We start from the raw sequence: 21,186 nt of genomic DNA on the forward strand, positions 1-21,186 counted from the left end.
TCACCATTTCATAACCAGGCCTGGAAATGGCTTTGGAATGTCTGTGTGCCTGAACCAGTGAGTTTTTTTGGAGTATGTCGGATGTCTGAGGAGTTTTGTGGCCATTAGTCATGCTCTAAAAGATATGGCAGCAAGATAACATTACTGAAATCATCCAGGGTGGCATGGAGTGGATAACATTGCTCGAATCATCTTGTGGTGGAAGTTCCTGGAAGGTGTTGCTCCAGGTGTTAATCCAGCTCTGTGGAAGAGCTGTGATCTTGCTCCTTGCTACAGTTCCCATTCTTGTGTTGAAGCTCAAGCCAAGTGTTTTTTGGGTTGATCCAACATATTGCTCAGCCTCAGAGCATGAGGAAGGATGGGAAGGTCCCTTTTGGTGGCAGCCCAGAGCAGCGAGGGTTTAGCATCCCCAGAAAGCCAAGGCCAGTCTCAGGAGTGTGGGGGAATCAAAGTCTTGAGTTTTTGGCTTTGATGTCTGCATTTGCTCTCGTTCCAGCAGTGATGCTTTAATCTACAAAATGCTTTGCTAGGTTTTCGCTGCGCTCAGCTTGAATTTCTTCCAAGACATCACTCTGCTGAAATAGCAGAATTTGCCTGTGGATTCCGGTGCAGCAATCAGTCTGTGTTTATTGGGGTGATAAACTTCCTGCGAGAGTGAGGGTGGAGTGGGCCCTTTTCCATGTGGCTGAGCCAAATCACTCAGCAGCGAGACCAAAGCCGTTAAGCAAATTGAGATGATTTCTGCTCGCAGCAGTCTCTGCTGTAATAAACTGCTTTTCCTCCAAAGGAGAACCTGCACATAGCATGCCTGTATTTTCTTCCCTTAGTGTATTGCTCTTGTTTGATACCATGGAGAAATTCTTGGTTGTGATGTGATTTCATGCATTAATTGCATTAAACAGATCCTGGTTTGTACTTCAAGTGTTGAGTTGTACCTTTGAGTCCTCAGTGTGAGATTCTGCTCTGCTGGTGGCTTTTCATCTCTGAATTCAGAGCTGCTCACCTACAGCATGACACCATGGCTTTGTGTGACCTTTCCAGTCCTCTCCCACTGAGATTACTTTCCATTAAAAACCTCAACTCCAACTGCCCAGGCAAAAAAAGTCCTTTTTCCTCCATCAATCTTTTCAGTTGGCAACATCCTTCTTAGGTATTTACAGATCTTCTGCTGGTATTTATGGAGTTCCTGTGGTTCACTGTGACAATGGACTCAGCACCAGGACACAATGCTCTTCGCTGAAATAGAGCCAAGCTACGTAATAAATTATGCAGATGGGCTGTGACAAAATCAAATTTTATGCAGATTTTTTTAGGCTGACCCTTTTTACTGTTCAGAGTGGTTGTGGAGCTGCCTGTATCTCAGGTTCCATCCAGTTTATCTGCCAACACACCTTTTAATGTGTACATCAAGTTCATCTGTGGAGTTTTTCCTCCTCCCAAAAAGATGGTGAATGTTGAGTTGAGCTTGAGTGAGCTGAGGATATGTTATGCTGAGTTCTTCTCAACTTTATTTCCCTAACTAGTGTGGAGCTGAGGATCGCTGGTGTGGGCTGGGAGCTCCACAGGGCTCATCAGCAATATTCCTTTGGATCCAGAGGGATGTCACAGCAGCTTTATCCTGGCAAGGGCAAGAGGGAAGTCTTTGACTGCAGAGCTGGCAGTCGGAGAAAACCCTCAGGGAAAAATCGAACCCTAAAAACACGCCTGAAGCCAATGATGTCTCCTGTATTCTGACATTTAGGATGATTTTTTAATGTTCTTCACTAAGGCCTCACTTTGCCAGAGCTCCCACAGAAGGCAGAGCTTTCCTGGGGGTTTAAGACAAAGAGGGTACTCCAAGCTCTGGGCTGTGAGCTCTGAATAGGTAAAGCTGAAGGAATTGGGATCCCAGTGAGCACTAAGCAGTGTTGCTTCCTTCCCTACATGAAATCCCCACCTTTTGGGTCTTGCTGCAGTCTGTTTTTCTGGGTCTTATGCCCGGTAGGAAATTCATTTTGATTGCAGTGCTTGCCCCTTACCACGTGAGGCTGTAAATGTTCTCATATTCCCCTGGGAATATTGATATTAAATGGGATCCTTCACCTTCTTTAAGAGCCTTTCTACAATTTTATTCTCCTGCATGCCTTAGTTAGCAGAGTCCTAACTAATTCCTTCCTCAGTTCCACTATTTGAGACTTGTAGAAATTGTGGTAGAGGTGCTCATTGTCTGTCTGTATCTAGAATCTATAATGGGCTCAGGTTTAAACTTTGCATAAAATATTCTGTTACTCTCTTCTTCTCTATTATTATTCTATTATTCTCTAAAAAATAGAGATGCTTATCTTGGTGTTAGAGATGACTTTGCAGGTAAGTCCTCATCAGACTTCACTGAATACCCAGTGGCTCACCGTGAGTCACTTCAAGAGCTGTTGCAATTATTCCAGCCGTCAGCACTAGGCTGATGACATTAAATTGCCATTTGTGTTGATTTTGGGATATTTGAAAGCATTTTGGAGCTGCCTGGATCATATCCCGTCATTGTTTGGCTTTCTGAATTGCTTCTGCATCAAACCATCCTGTGTTCCTAGAGGATTTAATGAGTGTGACTGCTTCCTGAAGCATGGAGCTCTGTTAGGAGCAGCAGCCTCCCAACCCCAGGTTGGGTCAGTGTTTTACATGGGACACAAAACACTGGTTAGGCAGGGAATTCCTGCAATGCCCTGTAATATCCCATTAATGCATCCTGCTGACAGATTCCCAGAGCATGTGAATTAATGAGATTAAAACCCTCCTCAGGTAATCTTTGTCAAACTGCAGTTTGTTCTTTTGGAGCAGGAGTTCTGTGATATTTACAGTTTGGTGATCTCAGTGCTGCTTTGTTATGTTGTTGGCAGGTTGCAGAGTTCTGAGTGCCACCGGGTGGATTAGCAGGGTTTCCCTAAATCTGGAGTAGGACTTGCACTTGTTGTGTTGCTGACATTCTCTCCAGCCTGGAATGTTTCACTGAGCACCTCACACCAAACTCTGCACTTAATTAGTCAAGTATTTTGCTATATCTAACATTGATCACTCATTCAAATCCAGGTGCATGCCTGCACTTGTTTAAAACATGCCATAAAATTAGTAATCACAGTGCTTTCAGGTCCTGTGCACTATAATTTGTGGATCTCTGTGGGAAAAAAACATAGCAGTGCTCCCCGTGCTCAGCCCTTACACCGAATAGCAGGACGCCAAATCTTGGGGCATTCAAGCACATATTTTGTTTTGACATAAGACAAAGCCCTGTATTTCAAAACAAACCCTTTCTGTTGTGTTTTGGAGCTGCTTATGAGGTGTAGACTGGAAATACAGAGATATTTAAACATGCTACCCAGCTTGTAGGACGCCGAGGGTTGGTGCAGGTGCTGATTAGCAAAATGAGCAGTTGGGCCTGTGCTAAATTCCTCCTGTATGGGCTGCTGTGGTTTCCTTTTTGACTCAAAGGTAATTCCAGGAGTGCTGTGCAGCTCTCTGAGTCTTCCAACATCAAGGCTGGTTTTTCCCCTCTGCTTCTGATGCCTTTCAGAAAGCTGATCCACCCAAAAATCCCCTGCCAGCTGAGTATCAACCCTGCACTCCCACAGAGCAGTCTGTTGGGTGGGAAGATGGGCTCTGGCTCCTGCCAGTTCAATGTTGATAGATGTGTTGTGTGCACATATGCTAATGACCATAATCACCTGTTTTTGTGTGGTGATTGGTCAAAATTTAAAACTTTTTCCTATTTTATAGAAAAAAGATTTTTTTTTCCTTTTTATTGAGTGTAAACTTTGTCTAAGGTTGTGCTGAAAAGCAAGGGCTGGGTGCTATTTTTGGTGACAAAGCAGCCCTTTTTTGGCCATGCTTCATTTTCTCCAAGGACTGTCATCTTCCTAACTGCTCCAGCAAATGCCAACCCACATCTGGGGCTGTTCTCTGCCTGGTTTTTAGTGGAACACAAGGAACTTTGTGTCGTGTTCCCTAAATCCAAGCCTTTAAGCTGCCAAAGCTCAATGCTTTGAGGTGGACTTGTTAATTGCTCTGAAATCCCTTTTGTCTGTGCAGGGGTGTAGCTGAGCAGAGCCTGCACTGCTCAGGTTTGGCCTTTGGTTCAGTCACAGTTTGTGCTGGGACTTTTATTTCCTTGCTGGGCAGCAGCAGCAGATAGAACCCTCAAGAAGTGACAGTAAAACTGCCTAACAAAAGGTGTGCACACAGAGGGAGGGGAATTAACTTTGTCCCATTGACTGATTCCAGTTTTTTTCCCTATTCTTCCAGCTGAAGGGCTCCCCCAGGTGTATTACTTTGGACCCTGTGGGAAGTACAATGCCATGGTATTGGAGCTGCTTGGTCCCAGCCTGGAAGATCTGTTTGACCTCTGTGACAGGACCTTCACTCTGAAGACGGTGTTAATGATTGCCATTCAGCTGGTGAGTGATGGCAGGGCCTGCCCTGGGGTGTCCTGGGTGTCCTTCCATCCTGGGGTGGGCACAGTGCAAGGTGCAGTGCTGGGAGAATCCTCTTCCATCACAGAATCACCAGGTTTGATTTGGAAGGAACCTTCAAAGATCTAATCTCACTCTGCCTGCCATGGGCAGGGACAGCTTCCACTACACAAGGGTGCTCCAAGCCCTGTCCAACCTGGCCTGGAACATTTCCAGGCATGGGGCAGCCACAGCTTCTCTGGGAAACCTGTCCCAGGGCCTCCCCAGTCCCACATTCTCCCCAATATCCCATCTAACCCTGTGTTCTGGCTGCAGGGAGCAATTTCCCCTTGTGCTGTCACTCCAGTCCCTTGTCCAAGGTCCCTGTCCATCTTTCCTATAAAAGAAAACCTCTCAGGGGTGAGGAGGACTCGTGCCCATGGAGGGAGGTCGGGTGATGTTGACGAGGAGGTGGCTCCCTGCACAGCAGAACCAGTGCAGCTGGATTCCTATGACCTCGCATCCCCTGCACAGCCAAGGTCCCTCCCTCTCTTTGGACATCCCAGGAACATCTCATTTCTCACCCTCTCCGTGGGACACACCGAGCACAGCACCCTCCCACACTCCTACCAGTTCTGCTGGTTTGGTGCTGCTGGGCAGCCCATAGACTGAAACCTCACCGGGCAGTGGGGGCTGAGCCCTCCCCAGCCAAAACAGCAGCCTTTGAGAGCTCTGCCTCTGTCAAATGTGGTCAGAATTTGGTCAATCAAGTGGGTTTAAATTCCTGACACTTGTAATAAAATATTCTATGGGCAACATCACAGAGCCTTTAATGTACCTGAAAAGGAAAGGAAGTCAAGCTGGAAGAGATCCAGCTTGGATTTGGGTTTGTGTTAAAAGTGATCAACATGAAAGCTGAACATACTAAATGTGGTGTGGATACTTCCACAAGTCAGTGGGGCCTGCCAGTCAGTTTGGCTTTTTTGATTTTCACACTAGCTTGCAGATTCCTAAATATCTGCAGATATCCAGATCTTGCATAGCTGGACCTTGGGATCACCCAGATACTCCACAGCAGAGTTGGAATTGTATATTCACATTAATATCTCTGTGGATAGAAGCATGGTAGGAAAGAGGAGATGTAAGGGATGAGGAACACAATCCTTTCCAGGTAAACTGAAGTTTGACACAGCAGATGGAAAACTGAGGTCAGAACTGCACAAGTTTGAGCAGCACCTGCCTGGTGCTGAGGCCTCCCCAGCAAAGCAGTCAAGTTCTTTTGGTTTTGAATGTTTCCTTATCAATGGAAAACCAATTTATAGTATTGGCTTTGATTAAATCAAGTGGCAACAGCTGGCAAAGCCTCAGATGCAGCTTGTGTGACCTTTGCAGGGAAAATATAAAGATGTAAATTCATTCCCAAGGGGCTGCTGGGGAAATTAAGACTGTCACAGCCATGGCTGCTGCCTTCTGCTGTGCCCTGGGGCTGCAGCTCAGCTCTGGGCTTGGATGTTCCTCACTGGCATCACCTTTTGGACTTGTGGCCAGGCTGCAGCTCAGCAGGACACTGGTGCCAGGTGGAAAACACATGCAGGGGGACAGCAAAAGCAGCTGGAAATGCAGGAGCTGATGTTCTCCCAGAGGATCAGGTGCTCCTCTGGCCGTGGGGAGATGCTGTAGGGCCTTCTCAGTCTCCTCAGGGGGGTTACAGGAGTGTGCACATCTAAGGGGACAGATCAGACATGCTCAGGTGTGCCACATCACCTGGCCCTGACAGAAGTGTTTTCCAGAGGGGCTGGCATTTACTGCTCAAATGAAATGAAAACACTCTGCTCTAGCCACAAGGCTTTAGGGAAAATCTTTCTCCCACACTAAATGATTGCAGTCACTGTGTCACACTCCTGTGTGAGGCACATCAGAAAGGAAAGCTGGACTCTCAAACTCCTTGGGCTCACATCCATGAACTACATTTCATTCCTGCTTCTCAGTGGCCAAGTCTGTTTAAGCTGTAATTCTAGCCATGGGCATTTGTCCCCTGATTTTCTCCTCATACTTAGGGTGATCCCCATGTCTGTAGGAGCATCCAGTCCTGTGGTCAGTTTTTAACCAGAGGCACTTTTTTGATATTTTTTGATACGTATTTCTGCTTGTCTGTTGTGAATGAGCTTGACAGGCTGCAGCATCTCAGGGCTGGGGTGGATCCTTTCCAGATGTTAGAAGAAAGAGGAGTTTCTCTAGGAAAAACAAGGGCAATGTCTCTTAAGAAGTGCCACGTGGGGTTACAGGAGAATTCAAACATAGTTTTACATCAGGAAGGCTCTCCTGGCTGAGGGCAAGAGAGACTGGATGACAATGAATCTTCAAGGAAGGCAGCTTGTTTTGGGAATTGTTCAGACTCAAACTGCTTCCTCCATACTCCACATGCAGCTGAAGACATCCAGTAGATCAGCTCCAGTGGGTGAAACTCCTGAACAAAGCCAAGCCTGGCAATTAAAGTGTGGTCACTATGTGAGTCCCCACGGCCCATAATTCAGGGGAGAATGTTTTTTTATTCAGACTTCTGGTTTTCGCTCTTGGCCAAGCCCAGCCTGTACAAAGCTCACTGACAGCTTACAGCAAGGTCTGTTGTGCCACCAGGCACTGGAAAAATACTCTGGATGTGATCTGGACCGAGTTGTGGCAGGATGTTTTTCTACCAGTGACCATCAAAATTGCCTTTGAACAAGATTAATTTCATTCTCTGCTGGTCTGATCTGTATTTAAGCAGCTGCTGTGTGGAAGAAGGGCTCAAATTTATCAGGAAGGTCTAGAGATGGAGCTGCTGTCAAGATCAGTCTCTTAAGGGTTACCTTTCTGGGATCAGAGGGTTTGTTACACTTGCTGCCTTGGCAGGAGGAAGGCACACGAAAGCACGGGTTTCTTTGGCACCTGCTAAATGTCACAATTTCCTCTCATTTCTCCACCACAGCACAGGGGTCCTGCCGTGTGCCAAGGGATTCTCCCCCTCCTAAAGGTTTCTCTGACATCTGAAATGGAAATTTATGGCTCCAAGGATGGACTCAGCCAGCCGTGCCCATGGAAATCCCTCTGTAATTTACAGCCTTCCATCTACCCCAGTGCTCCCCTGCTTGCTGGTTTTCCAGTGTCAGAGCAATGGAAAAACAGCATTCCATTCCTGGAGTGGTTTCTCTGCCCCTAAAAGAATTAATTCAGAGTGTTTTGAGCCTGTAGTTCAAACCCAGAGGAGCAGGCACCTGTGCATCCAGCACATTTCTGGAGTGGCAGCTCCACCTCCCCTTTTCTTCAGCCGGGGTTGGTGCTGAGGTTGTGCCCCAGCACTGCTGTTCTTGTGTGCTCAGGCAGAGCCTGGGAGGGACATGCAGCCCAGACACTCCACATCACAGCAGCCACCAGCAGGGACACTGGCTTGTCAGGCTGAATAAAGCGTGGAAGCTGCTCCAAGAAACATCTTTCTGACTCGGGGAGTGTCTTTGAGCTGCCATGGCTGAGCAAAGCTCTCCAGCATGAAGCGTCCAGGCAGGTTGGAAGTAAAGAAGGAATATGAAAGACCCCACAGCAGCTCTGTGTGTGTGTGTGTGTGTGTGTGTGTGTGTGTGTGTGGTAGAAGCAAAAAAAGGCAGGTGGGAGGAAAAAAGGCAGGAAAATAAGTGCCCTTGATTGCTGCTGGAGCATAATGGCTCACCTGACACCTCAGCTGTCCAGGTTGTTGTCCTGCCTGCTGCAACTTGCAGAGAGTTTTTAAAGAAGAAAAAAAATGGGCCCTTTTCAGGCTCTCTAATTGCTGTTGGGATTTCAACAACTGAGCTGCTTTGGTAGCAGGAACAAATCAAATGAGGCAGTCAGGCTCCACTTGGAAGCTTGTTATGTGTGGAGAGGCGAGGAAACTCTTTGTTCCACTTTCAAGGGTTGCATCTTCATTTGAATTGCCTCCCAACGTGGCTTTTTGTCTCACGACCTGCTGCTGTGTCCTGTAGGTGATTCAAAGTGTGAAGAATGACTGAAGAACATCTGCTCTGCTCTGCACCAGGCTGTAATTGATTGGAAATAATGGCTGTTAGCCGTGAAACCCATTTTGTCTGCACATTGGAATCAATCACTGCGTGGAGGGGAGGGAGCGGCAGCACGTGCTGTTCCCTTCTTTGAAGAGTCTTGGAGCAAATTCTGGTTTTTAAGCCTGATTCACCTGCAGCCAGTTTTCTCCTGCCTGCTGCCCTCCCTGTACAGCTGTTTGTTTTATAAGGAGGGCTGCCCCCTCCTGCCTGCTCCTTCTTTCCAAGAGGTGGAAATGCAGCAGATTTTCCTTTAAAACAGGGTGCATGATAAGGGCCTGGGAGTGTGATGGAGGATCACATGCTTGTGGACTTTTAAAACCAGGTGTGGGTCCAGGATGTGTAAAGAGAAAGAGTGGTCTGGGTTTGCCAGGTGGGAGTGTGTCTGGGTTCAGTGCGGAATGAAGGAGCAGCCAGGGTGTGCCAGCCCAGCAGGGTGAGCAGGGGGTGGAAGGGCTGATGGGGGGTTCCTGATGCTTGCCTGGGGCAGAGATGGCTCAGTGAGGCAGAGACTCCATCCTGCAGAGCTTTCCCAGCAGGATCCACCCAGTGGGGGTGAGCAGCTGGTGGCCCTCACCCTGGATGTCCCTGTGCTGTCCCTCACAGCGGTGTGGCAGTGACCTCTGGGGACTGAGGCTCGTTAGTGCAAAACTGGGACTTGGTGCAACTTTGCAGGGCTTTCGTAGCATTGCCAGCCCACAAATGTCTGTGTGAATCCCAGTAGCCTTTCCAAAGAAGCATCTTTGGCGTGCAGGGCAGCTGTGACCAGGACAGCCATAAATGGGGGTTCTTGTGTGTTCATTTGAAACAGGTAAAGGCAATTAAAGGTAATAAATTAAATGGAATTGAGAATTATTTTCCTTTAGAATCATCTCCTAAATTCAGGACCCAAGGAGAACTGCTTGACAATACACCTGCAATATGTTTGTTTTCAAATGCAATTTTAATGATGTTCTTCTGAGCAAGGTGTGTTGTTAGAGGCACTCTGTCACCTCAGAAGTGAGGTTCCTGCCCTTCCACCTTCCCATTCACTCAAACTTCCAGAAAAACATCAGTCAAAAGCTGAAAAATATTCCAGCCATTCCTAGTTGACAGCAATGAGATTAATTATTATTTTAGTCAGCTTTGAAGATCGTAAAGCTCGTGCCTGCCCAAAAATCCCCCTCCACAAAGAATCTGGCATGTCTAAGACAACATATGGGTCGAGGGAGGAAGGTGGTAAGACACAGAGCAACAGGGGAAGGAGGTGGGCAAGGGAAGAGCTCTTGGTAACCGGTTTAGTATGTTTAAAATCAATACAAAAAGGCTGCTGCAGCTCCCGTGGCACCCTGCCAAGAGCTGCATCCCAGTGGTAACGCCTCAGAAACAGCCCTTGCCATTTCCGTGGGAATAAAGCAGCGAGCACAGCACGATAGCCTTGGAAAGGAGGGGATGACACATTCCTCTTGCAGCTCTGCTGGGAGCCAGAGCTCTGCTCACATTTCCCTCCTTTTTGCAGATCTCTCGGATGGAGTACGTGCATTCCAAGAACCTCATCTACCGCGACGTCAAGCCGGAGAACTTCCTCATCGGCCGGCAGGGCAACAAGAAGGAGCACGTCATCCACATCATAGACTTTGGGCTGGCCAAGGAGTACATCGACCCCGAAACCAAAAAACACATTCCCTACAGGGAGCACAAGAGTCTCACTGGAACAGCGAGATACATGTCCATCAACACGCACCTTGGCAAAGGTTTGTCTGCGTGGGGGCAGCTTGCAGAGTGCGCTTCAGGCTGGAGGAGCTCTCTGAGGTCACTGAGTCCAACAGCTGACCAGCACTGCAGTGTTCACCTCTAAACCACGTCCCCAAGTGTCACATTCACGTGTCTCTTGAACACTCCCCAGCATGGTGACTCCATCGTGCCCTGGGCGGCCTGTTCAATGCTTGACAGCCCTCTCAGTGAATTATTTGCTCTAATATCCAACCTAAACCTTCCCTGGTGCTGCTTGAGGCTGTTTCCTCTTGTCCTTTGTTCCTCTGTCCTTTGTTCCCTGGGAGCAGAGCCCAACCCCGCCCCCCTGGCTTCCCTCTCCTGTCAGAGGATTCTGCACAGCCAGAAGGTCCCTCCTGAGCCTCCTTTTCTGCAGGCTGAGCCTCCCCAGCACCTTCAGCTGCTCCTGGTGCTGTACTCCTTCCCTGGACACATTCCAGCTTGCCATTTGAATCCTGCAGACCTCCCATAGCATTTTGGCTGAGCTCTCTTGTGCCCCTGAAGCTCCCAATGCCGTTTACAGTTGTGTGCCTCTTTTTTTTTTTTTTTTTTTTTCCTCCCTTCTTTTGAGGAATTGAGCCAGCTGAAATGTTGGAAGCCTGATAATTACAGTTTTTATTAGGAACTAAATGACTGGGAGCAGCCCTGCACTGATAAAAGACAAGCAGGCAGGCAGTGATTGCTGCACTGGATGATAGACAAATAGATTTTTATAGCACAGCACTGTCCCAATGCCTTCCAGTTCCAGGTGTTAAGAGTTGGATGTTCCCTGACCTAGTAACTGGTTGGAGAAAATGAATGATTTAAATAACTTTAAACCTGGCTTTCATCTCCTCTCCTCTCCTCTCCTCTCCTCTCCTCTCCTCTCCTCTCCTCTCCTCTCCTCTCCTCTCCTCTCCTCTCCTCTCCTCTCCTCTCCTCTCCTCTCCTCTCCTCTCCTCTCCTCTCCTCTCCTCTCCTCTCCTCTCCTCTCCTCTCCTCTCCTCTCCTCTCCTCTCCTCTCCTCTCCTCTCCTCTCCTCTCCTCTCCTCTCCTCTCCTCTTCCTCTCCTCTCCTCTCCTCTCCTCTCCTCGCTGCTTTCTTTCCTAACAGAAGATTACATTTCTGTGGCTGAAAGGCAAAAAATAACTTATTAAATGTTTATATTCTCTTAAATCTATACAAGCAGTGAGATAATGGAATATTTTCCAGGAGGCCTCCTAGCATGTTGGCTCCCACTTGGAGAGCTCACTGTCTTTGGGGAGTAAGGAGGGATGAGCCTGGTTTCTAATTTTGGAAAGTGAGGAGTCAGGCAGGGATGGAGGAATGGGAGGCTGCAGCGGGAGCAGGCTGGGAAGCTGCTGATGAGGGCGATGTGGAGGGAAGATGTGTTTGTGTTTGAAGTGCACCATGTGCCTTCCTTAGGACCCATCTCCCACAGGATTTCAGCTCCCACCGTGGCTCATGCAGGGGAAGGGTCCACATCAGCTCTGGGGGTGTGTTTGAGTGGGCTGTCCCTGCCCACAGGGGTTGTGAGGAGCTGATGCTTCGCTGGTGAGACCAGCCCAGGTGGAGTCAATCTTTTCATGTTTCAAACACAGGAGTCTGACTCCAGCTTTTCTGAGAGACAAGTGCACTCAACCATCTTCCTAGAAGGCCATCTGCATCGGTGCACTAAATTACCCAGGGCATCCTCCTTTTTTCCCCTTTTTACCAGGATAACTGCAGGGACTGTCGTTCCAGTTCCCTTTTCCTGAGTGTTCCCACTCCCAGCATCTCCTGCAGGTTCAGTGGCTGCAGTGGATCTGCTCTGGATCATGGATCATGGATCATGTTGTTTGGAGCAGGTGGGGTTCAGAGGAGGTGAGGGTGCACCAAATGAGTCCACAAGCTCAGTGAACCCAAGAGTGCAGCTCAGCCCAGCCCAGTGTTGCCTCCACATCTGTTGTTCTCTTCTATCCTCCCCAGGGGTTTTGGATACATTTTGGCCGCTTGTTTAGGATATTTTTCCTTTGGCTCTGTGCCTCTTTCCCCCCCCTCTCATTTATAATTACAACATCTGCATGTGGCAGCAGCAGCAAGTGTTCCACGGTGCTGGAAGGAGCTATTTTTGATCTGCTCTGATGAGCAGCAGAGGAAATTGGGAAAGGGTTGGCACTGTGCAAGGGTAGATCCCTGCAGCTGGCTGTGAGCATCCCATTCCCATTTAGTCCAGAGGAAATGATCCAGCACCACATGGCAACGCTGACACTGCTAGGTCAGAGAAGAATCGAGGCACTGCTTTATTCCTTTGCAATTAAGAGTTGTCCATTCTGCCTCAGGCTGGATTGTGCAGTTCCCATGTTACCTCATGGCTTCTGGCTGATTTTACACATTTTCTGGCTTTCTGAAACAGCTTCTGGTTTTGCACAAAGTCTGAGCTGCAGACAGTGAGTGAATGTCCCTGTAGTACCTTTATCTCAGGTACAGGTGTGGCTGCTGCTGAGATCTCAGAGCCATTTCTGCTTCTGCAGCAATAATTTGTCATCTCTTCTCTTTCAGAGCAAAGTCGTCGAGATGACTTGGAAGCCCTTGGCCATATGTTCATGTATTTCCTCCGAGGCAGCCTGCCCTGGCAAGGACTGAAGGTAGGTTCAAGCTTCAGGTTTTGTCCTTTAAAACTTTGGCTAGTCTCTACCCAGAGGAGAATCCACTGGGGAAACATTGGCAAAACCCAGCCAGAAACACTGTCCTCTCCTTTGTGTCCTTGCAGCCTAACACCCAGGCATTGAGTTTAGCTGCAGAGAAGATTTTAAGGTAGAAATACTTTACCTGGCACTTTAAATTGCCAGATTGGTACAATTTTGGAGAGAAAGTTGAACAGAGAGAGGCAGGGACAGCAGTAAGAGAGCTGTGATTGGAAGCTGCCCTGAACTGGAGCGTGACTGGGACACAGTGATTGTTTCTGAAATTCCAGTTACGGCAACACAATCCCCCAGCTGCATCTGTGATCCCTGCTTATAATGGAGCAGTTTGATGGCTTTAGATGCACAGATGGACTTCAGCTTGAAAAACTGGTTTTCTGGCACAAGTATTGGACTTGGCTTCCCTCCAGAGACACTGGACACTCAGTGCTGGGGAGTTTATGAGATGCTGTGTACAATGTGGAGAGCTGCAAGAAATTGAGTTGCTGACTGCCGCCAACATCCATCAGCTGAGCTAACAAGGAGTAAGTCATTTGCTGGCTCCAGAGCTGTTGGAAGCTGCATCTTCACTTCTCCATCACCTCCCTGATGATTAAGCTACTGTGTTCAGCTTTGGCATTGAAGGGAGTGAAGGGACTGATCAAGTTAGGCTCATCAGGAAAGACAGCAGCTCCTGTTGGAAAAAGGAGCCAAGGCTTTGGGTTCAGGAGCTGCTTGGCAGAGCTCTGCATTGGTCAGTGGCTTCCAATTGGGTTGATAGAACTTGTCCAGCTTTTTTTTACCACCTATCCAGAGTCAGTCTCAGCTCAGCCTCATCAGGCACATGCCAGAAATGTTGGCAACAGCTCCTAAAAGCAACAAAAGGTTTTTCAAGCATGAAAGGGATTGTGAAAGAAATCAGAGTCTCTCTGATTTTATGTCCACGCCTCTCTGTAAGTGTGTTATTCTAGTATGTATTTTCTTTCTGGCTTAGTTGAACTCATCTGCCTTAAATTAATCCTGTAAATTATTCTAAAATAATTCCAAGTTTATACAAAGTTCTACAAAAGTCCCTCAGTTCAGTGTTAAACTTGATAAGAATTAGTTGACTCCTTTTGGAGGTCCAGGGCAAATGCAGACTCTCCAGCTGGATTTAGAATGTGGCATCTTTGCCCTTCTAGGTCTCCTCAGCTTAGATTTTTGGTCTGCGCTGTCAGGGCTGTATCTGCAGAGAATGTCTACAGTGCTAATTATGCTGCTGCCAGGTCTAACTGACATACTTTGAAATGGAGGCAAGAAACCCCACTTTTAGGGTGCCAACTGGAGCAGAGTTCTCTGCCTCAGGTTGATTTAGGTGGGAAATCCAAGTGCAAATAGTTTCATTTTCTTGTTGACCAGATATTAAACCAGTGCTGAGTGATGGATGCTTTGGGGGTGAAAGGAAAGGCTGTGTGGGAGCAGCCTGGGATTTGGGAGAAGTGCACTGGTCTAGAGTCATATTCAATGTGGTAACATTCTGTTGCACATAGGAAAAGCCAAATTGCTGTGCATTGTCTGTGAATTTCACCCAAATTGCTGTGAATGTGCTGTGCAACTGCTGTGCATTTTTGTTTGTGGAGGCAGCTCGATGGCTGGGGAGGCCCAGATGTGCCATCACAGTTCATGCACCTTTATCTCCTTCTCCCATAAAACCTTCCCTGCACAGTCCTCAGGACTGGGCTGTGAGAAATGAGCCCTGTAAGACACTAATGAGGGTCCTGCCTTTCATGAACAAAGATGTTTGAACATCCTTGGATGTTCTCTCCTGTGAAATATTCCCACTGGTGTAGTCCAGGATGCAGTTCAGTTACAAGTAGCATCTCCTGATGTCACCCAGAATGGGCATTAAATACCTTGTTTTTCTTCCCACACAGCATGTCCTTTCTCACATGGTTGAACTCTTTCTCCACAACTGTTTTGTCTTTGTGTGCTGCAGGCTGACACCTTAAAAGAGAGATATCAGAAGATTGGGGACACAAAGAGAAACACTCCAGTTGAAGTTCTCTGTGAGAACTTTCCAGGTAAAGCCCTGATGGGATTGTGTGAGTGCAGCTGGAGGTGGCCATACCTTGTTAAATGGGATGAGCCTGCACATCTCTGACACTTTCTCTGTCAGAAAGTATTGGATTATGTGTATCCATCATGCTGGCAAACAACTGAAGCTGCTGCTATAAATTAGCAGGGCCTGAGGTCTTAAATTGAACAAAACTCTTCTCATTAAGGAGGCTGGACAGTGCTCAAGGGCCTTGTGTGCCTGTTTTACTTCTTGGCTTCCTTCCAAAAGAGCTCCTCATTATTTTCCCTCTCCCAAATGACCATGCTAAAACTACTGAGTTAATTCTTTTCCAAATGGAAGGTGTTGCAGGTGTAGGTGGCCAGCTTGGAAGGTGGGATGATGTGTCTGTCCATGAATCCCACCTCCTGGGAGCAGTTTTAAGGAGGGTGTTACTAAAGAGTGCTTCTAGCCAAGCCCAGCACCTGATCTCCAGTTTAACAGACCTTGGAGCTGGAGGAGCAGGGTACAGAGTTAGTGCCTTCTCCAGGGTCCCTTGTGCACAGAGTGGGCTTGGGAGGTTTTGTGGAGTGATTCTGAAGGCCTGACACCAGGGAGAGCACCCACAATTAATCCCATTCCTGTACTGCCACATGTCTTTCCCAGCATGAGGAGCAGCAAGCCTGGAATGGGATCATTGTTCACTCAAGTCACTGTAATTCCCCAGATGTCTCATTCCAAAATCCACCTGGTTCCAAGCAGAACAGCTTCAGGTTGGCTGTTCTCATCTTTTAGCCAGTACTCCTCCTCACAGCTCCTTCAGGTCTGGGCTGACAGGAGATGAGAGAGCTGAGCTGTGTCCCTTCCTTGCCTGAAACTGGTTGTTCTCCACCTTCTGGAGGTACTTAAAAGAGAGGATTCTTTCTTCTCCTTTCTTTTCCCCCTTTTTTACCTCCATGGAAGCCACAAGCCACAGACACAGTTAAGTATCAATAAGCAGTACTGTTCTTATTTTTGTCAGCTGAAGTCAAGGCCATGAGCCAAGGGAGAGCTGGGAAAAGGCAGGACATGAGCTCCTAGGACTCAATATTCTGTGCGTGCAAAGTGAGACCCAGATGCAGGAAAGCAATTAATTATCTTAACACCAAACCCTGGTCTGTAAATTAACCCTCTTCAGGTAAATTAACCTTGGAGCCTCCCCTTCTAGTCTAGTTTTGAATATTCAGGCAGTGCCAATGTCATGGTGGGACACCTTCTACTATTCCAGGATGCTCCAAGTCCTATCCAGCCTGGCTTTGGACACTTTCAGGAATGAGGCAGCCACAGCTTCTCTGGGCAAGAGCATTCTAAATACCTGTGAGCAGCCTGTTGTCAGGTTCAGTGAGCTTATTTCTCACTCTGTTTATTTTTATACAAATTTATAGAATAAATCAAGGTGTGGAAGTCAGATTTGAGCAGAGGTGGGACTTCCATCTTTGCTTGAGAAGTGTTTGAATTGCTTTTCGTCGAGGACTTGTAGGAGAAAAGCCAGAGGTAGCGCTGGCAGCCCAGACATTGGTTTCTAGGAACTCATTTGGAAGGTTCAGGATAAAATCTGCCGCTTTTTGCCCTTTCTGACAGAGGAGATGGCCACGTACCTCCGCTACGTGCGGCGATTAGACTTCTTTGAGAGACCAGACTACGATTACCTGCGGACCATCTTCACAGAGCTCTTTGAGAAGAAAGGCTACACCTTCGACTACGCCTACGACTGGGTCGGCAGGCCAATTGTGAGTTGTCCCTGCCACATCCCATGCCTTGCCTTCCAGGTGCTGCTTCCCCAGCACTGCCTTCTTGTTCCCAGTAATCCCAGTTAATGCCCGTGAGTTTAGGATCGAATCTTGTGGAATTTGCAGGCAGTCCTGACATGGGAAGAGCTGAGAATCTTGACTCCGTGTGTGAGAAGGCTGATTTATTATTTATGATTTATATTATATTAAAAGAAAATTATATATTAAAACTACACTAAAGAATAGAGAAACGATTTCATCAGAAGGCTAGCAAGGAATAGAAAGGAATGATAATAAAATCTTGTGACTGACTAGAGAGTCTGAGACAGCTGGACTGTGATTGGCCATTAATTAGAAACAACCACATGAGACCAATCACAGATGCACCTGTTGCATTCCACAGCAGCAGATAACCATTGTTTACATTTCATTTCTGAGGCCTCTCAGCTTCTCAGGAGAACAATCCTAGCAAAAGGATTTTTCATAAAATGTGTCAGTGACAGAATCTTTCAAATCTCAACACAGCGAGATGTCCTGACATTGTGTTCAGGGGGTTCTTGCAGTGCCTGAGGGACAGAGGCCCCATCCACCTCTCTGGACATTCAAGCCTCATTTTCCTATTTGTGACAATGATCATGATGAGACTGCTAGAACTAGTCCAGCACAGGATTGGAGACCAATATCTAAAATCCACCTTAAAGCAGGAGAATCACAGAAACCCTCTATAATGGTCACATTCCCATCAAAAAGAAACAGAGTTTGTGATGGATGTTCAGTGGATAGTAGAATCACCGAATGGTTTGGGTTGGAAGGCAAGATTGTGATGCCCACTTTGTTCCAACCTCCTGCCATGGACAGGGACACGTTCCACTGTTCCACTGTCCCGGGTTACTCCAAGCCCTGTGTCCCACCTGGCCTTGGACACTGCCAGGGGTGGGGCAGCCACAGCTTCTCTGGGCAGCCTGTGCCAGGGCCTCACCACCCTCACAGGGAGGAATTTCTTCTCAAATATCTAATCTAAACTTGCTCTCCTGAACTCATAATATCCTGGAGGACACTCAGAGGCCAAACCAGCTCTGTGCAGTACATGGAAAGGAAATATGGGAGAAACCAACCTCCATTTAGCAGTTCCATGACTCCATGTACATACACCATCATCCTGATCTCATTGCATGACTTTTACGATCAAAACCCAGTTAAACTCAGGAAGACCTTAGCCAAAGGATGTATCATGGGGAAATATGGTAGAAGAATCTAAAGCTCTTTGTTCTGGATCATTGGATCATTCTGCTCATAACCCACCCCAAAGAGCAGTAATGACATCTGTAAATGAATTGTCATTGGTGCCAGATCAAACGCCATCAGTGCTAAACTTGGTACCAATGCTTTAGTGTCCCAACTATATTTAGTGTTCCCCATGCTTACTGTGCTCAACAGAGTTCCTAAGAAATCATTCCCTTTGTGAATCAAGATTTTCCCTTCATTTTTCTTTAATTACAAAGGCAGTTGATAAAGAGCACCTTGTAAGACAAGTGTGCTATTGCTGACAACCACGGTGGTTGCCATGGAGATCTCGATGTTGGGAGCAGGGATTATGACTTTGGTGAGAAGAGAGCAGATGAAGCTTTAATTTTAACACGTCCTGTTTCTATGCAAGCGTGATTTTTACAAGTGGTGAGACAATGGGATGAGGAAAACAAGTCTGTATATTTTCAGTTGTAATAATTCTGTGTGAGACACACTAGGTGTGATCTGACATCGAGACAGGCAACTAACTGTATCTTCTTAATTGATTTTTATACAAGACATTTGGTGCTGGTATCCACCACCGCATTTCATGTCTGTAAATCACAGGGATTTTATATCCCTGGCTGTAATTCTCCTTGGCTCCTTTGGGCAGTGATTTGATGTTTTTCTTCTTCCCGCTGGCTTGACAAGGTGGGTTTGTGCGTGTGAGAATCTTAGCCCTAACCAACACCTTATTTTCCAGCCTACTCCCGTGGGATCTGTCCATGTGGATTCTGGGACCTCTGCAGTGACCAGAGACAGCCACATCCACCGGGACCGGCCATCCCAGCAGGCCCTTCGCAATCAGGTGTGTTCCTTGGCTCCTCTCCCAGTTCCCTGGCGCTGGGCAAGCAGGAGCCACATGGCATTATAGATAGCTGGGGCTGATTCTTGGTCATAGCAGGGACAAATCCTGCTTAACTTAGAGATGGTGATTTGAGGAGAATGTTGAAGGTTGTTGAAATAAGGTATCAACCAGTGGAATTCCTCAGTATCGTGAGCTAACCAGAGTCCACTTTGGAATGGGGTTGTTTTTCTGCAGTTTGTGGGTATACAGGTTAAAGTTGATCATCCAGCATGGTTAAATTCTGTAACTACCACATTTTTGAGGTGCTTTTAATCATAACACATGGACTGGAGCAGACTGAGAGTTGTGCTGATAGCAGCCTGTTCCCAGGTGCCCTCTGCCCACAGAGCTTGTGGCTGTGACAGGGATGCGTGTCCCAAAAACATCCATGTGTCCTTCTTGGAGTGTCCAGTTCACAGTGGGAGGGTTGCAGAACACAAAGGACAGGCAGGGCAGAACCCTCAGAAGGCAGCACAGTCTGGATGAGCTGCCACGGGGAAATTGAATTTCCCATTTTTTCCTTTGTCGTTGTGCTGTTTTGTTGGTGTTTAGAGTTTGGGTTTTCTGTGTTAACAGAATTCTCAGACTTGCAGTAGATCTCCCAGCTGGAGCTGTTGCTGCTGTTATTCTCAGGCGGTGGTTCCAGGTTTATTCTGCTCCCCAACCTCCAGGTTCTGCTCAGCTCCTCGAGCTGGGGTTTGTGGGTACAGAACCAAGCCTGGGGTGTCACAGCCTGTCTGGGCTCAGCCTTCCTGGGCTCTGAAGGGTCACACAGCTAGCACAGGGTAGGACACATCCCAGTCCATCAGCTACAGTCAGGATAACCCCTCCTTGGGTAGTGTGGCTGGAGGAGGCCGGGTTGTTTGCAGCATGTGAGCATGGTGATGAGTGTGGGCTGCTGTGTGAGCCCTGATAGAGTCATCTGCTTTAATAAATACCCTGATGGATGCAGTAACCCCCTGGTTTTGGGGGGATTGTTCAGCCAGTCTCCTATTGTCCACCTTTACCACAGACCTTCACATTGTGTATGTGTGAGGCATCGTGTTTCCTTGACAGCACAGTGACACCTGGCTTCGTTTTCAGGCATTTTAGTTCACAAAGGCACAAAGAAATCCCAAAATATGCAGGCAGCCTGCAGGCCTTGTTCTTCTGAGCTGCACAGTTCTGGATTGCACAGCAGCTTTTCTCATGTTTTCACCTAAACATTATAGGATGATGAATTGTTTAATATGCCACGAAGGAAATCAAGTTCTTCTCACAAAAACACAAACAATTCTCTTCTGAAGGATGTTCCCTTAAAGTCTGGAGCAAAGCATTTCTCTAAAGGAAAAAAAGCAAAAAATAAATGTCTCGAGAAGTGAATTGGAGGCATGGGTTTGGGTCTCCAGATTTAATGGCCTAATTTTTGTTCTTGGGTCTAATAATGCAGATTCTCTCTTACAATATTTGACTCCTAGTAAAGAGCTAACGTGGAATCACCTCTTTGTAGCCTTTTCCTCTGGAAAGTGAAGTGTTTTAATCAAAGATGAGTGAGCCTTTCCCCCCTCTGTCTTTAGTTTTGCCATGTGATTTGGGGGGGTTTCTGGAATCTTTCCCTGGGCACACTTTCACTGCTCACAACCTGGGTTTATCCACTGGAGCCTCTTGTTTCCTGCCCAGATCCATGGTGGCTCATTCAGCTGAGGCCAACACAGACGTGTTTGTCCCACACTTCCCAGACCTGGGAAGCATTCTTAATACTGGTCACTTGGGTTCAGGTGTGCTGAAATCCTCCTGGGTCTTAGGTGAGCACTGGATATGTTGTCATCCAAGCTGGGTGACTGTCTTGGTTTGAAAGACAGGGGTCTGCCAAGGAAGGTGGGAACCTCCCTTGGGAATGGAAAAAACATGACCCCTTTCCCTCTCAGTTATTACAGCTTTGAAATGAAGGGGCTTTCAGGCAGAGATGGGGAAAGGATGAACAGTTCTTTACCAGTGTGTGTGTATAACAAGGCCCACAGAGCCCAGCTCTGGCACTGAGCCCAAAACCAGCACAATCCCAGCACAATCCCAATCCCAAACCCAGCACAATCCCAGCCCCAACCCAGCACAATCCCATTCCCAATCCCAGCACAACCCCAGCCCCAAACCCAGCACAATCCCAACACAATCCCAACCCCAATGCCAGTCCCAATCCCATTCCCAATCCCAGCACAATCCCAGCACAATCCCAGCCCCAATCCCAGCACAATCCCATTCCCAATCCCAGCACAATCCCAGTCCAAATCCCAGCTCAATTCCAGTCCCAATCCCAGCTCAATCCCTTCCCAATCCCAGCACAATCCCAGCCCCAATCCCAGCATAATCCCAGTCACAATCCCAGCTCAATT

General features: G+C 47.5%; 1 protein-coding gene across 2 annotated transcripts in view; it reads left to right on the top strand.

The window, feature by feature from the left end:
- The window catches only part of CSNK1G1 (casein kinase 1 gamma 1), a 99,624-nt gene that overhangs the window by 65,046 nt on the left and 13,392 nt on the right, over positions 1–21,186 (top strand). For both annotated transcript variants that reach the window (XM_063169320.1, XM_063169321.1), the window contains exons 6-11: positions 4,273–4,424; positions 9,987–10,221; positions 12,761–12,846; positions 14,858–14,942; positions 16,535–16,683; positions 18,674–18,778. In XM_063169320.1, the coding sequence (XP_063025390.1) occupies positions 4,273–4,424; positions 9,987–10,221; positions 12,761–12,846; positions 14,858–14,942; positions 16,535–16,683; positions 18,674–18,778 (812 nt within the window). The remainder of the gene's footprint in view (positions 1–4,272; positions 4,425–9,986; positions 10,222–12,760; positions 12,847–14,857; positions 14,943–16,534; positions 16,684–18,673; positions 18,779–21,186) is intronic.

The sequence above is a fragment of the Melospiza melodia genome, chromosome 15 (genome assembly GCF_035770615.1).
Source record: "Melospiza melodia melodia isolate bMelMel2 chromosome 15, bMelMel2.pri, whole genome shotgun sequence".
Taxonomy (NCBI): Eukaryota; Metazoa; Chordata; class Aves; order Passeriformes; family Passerellidae; genus Melospiza; species Melospiza melodia.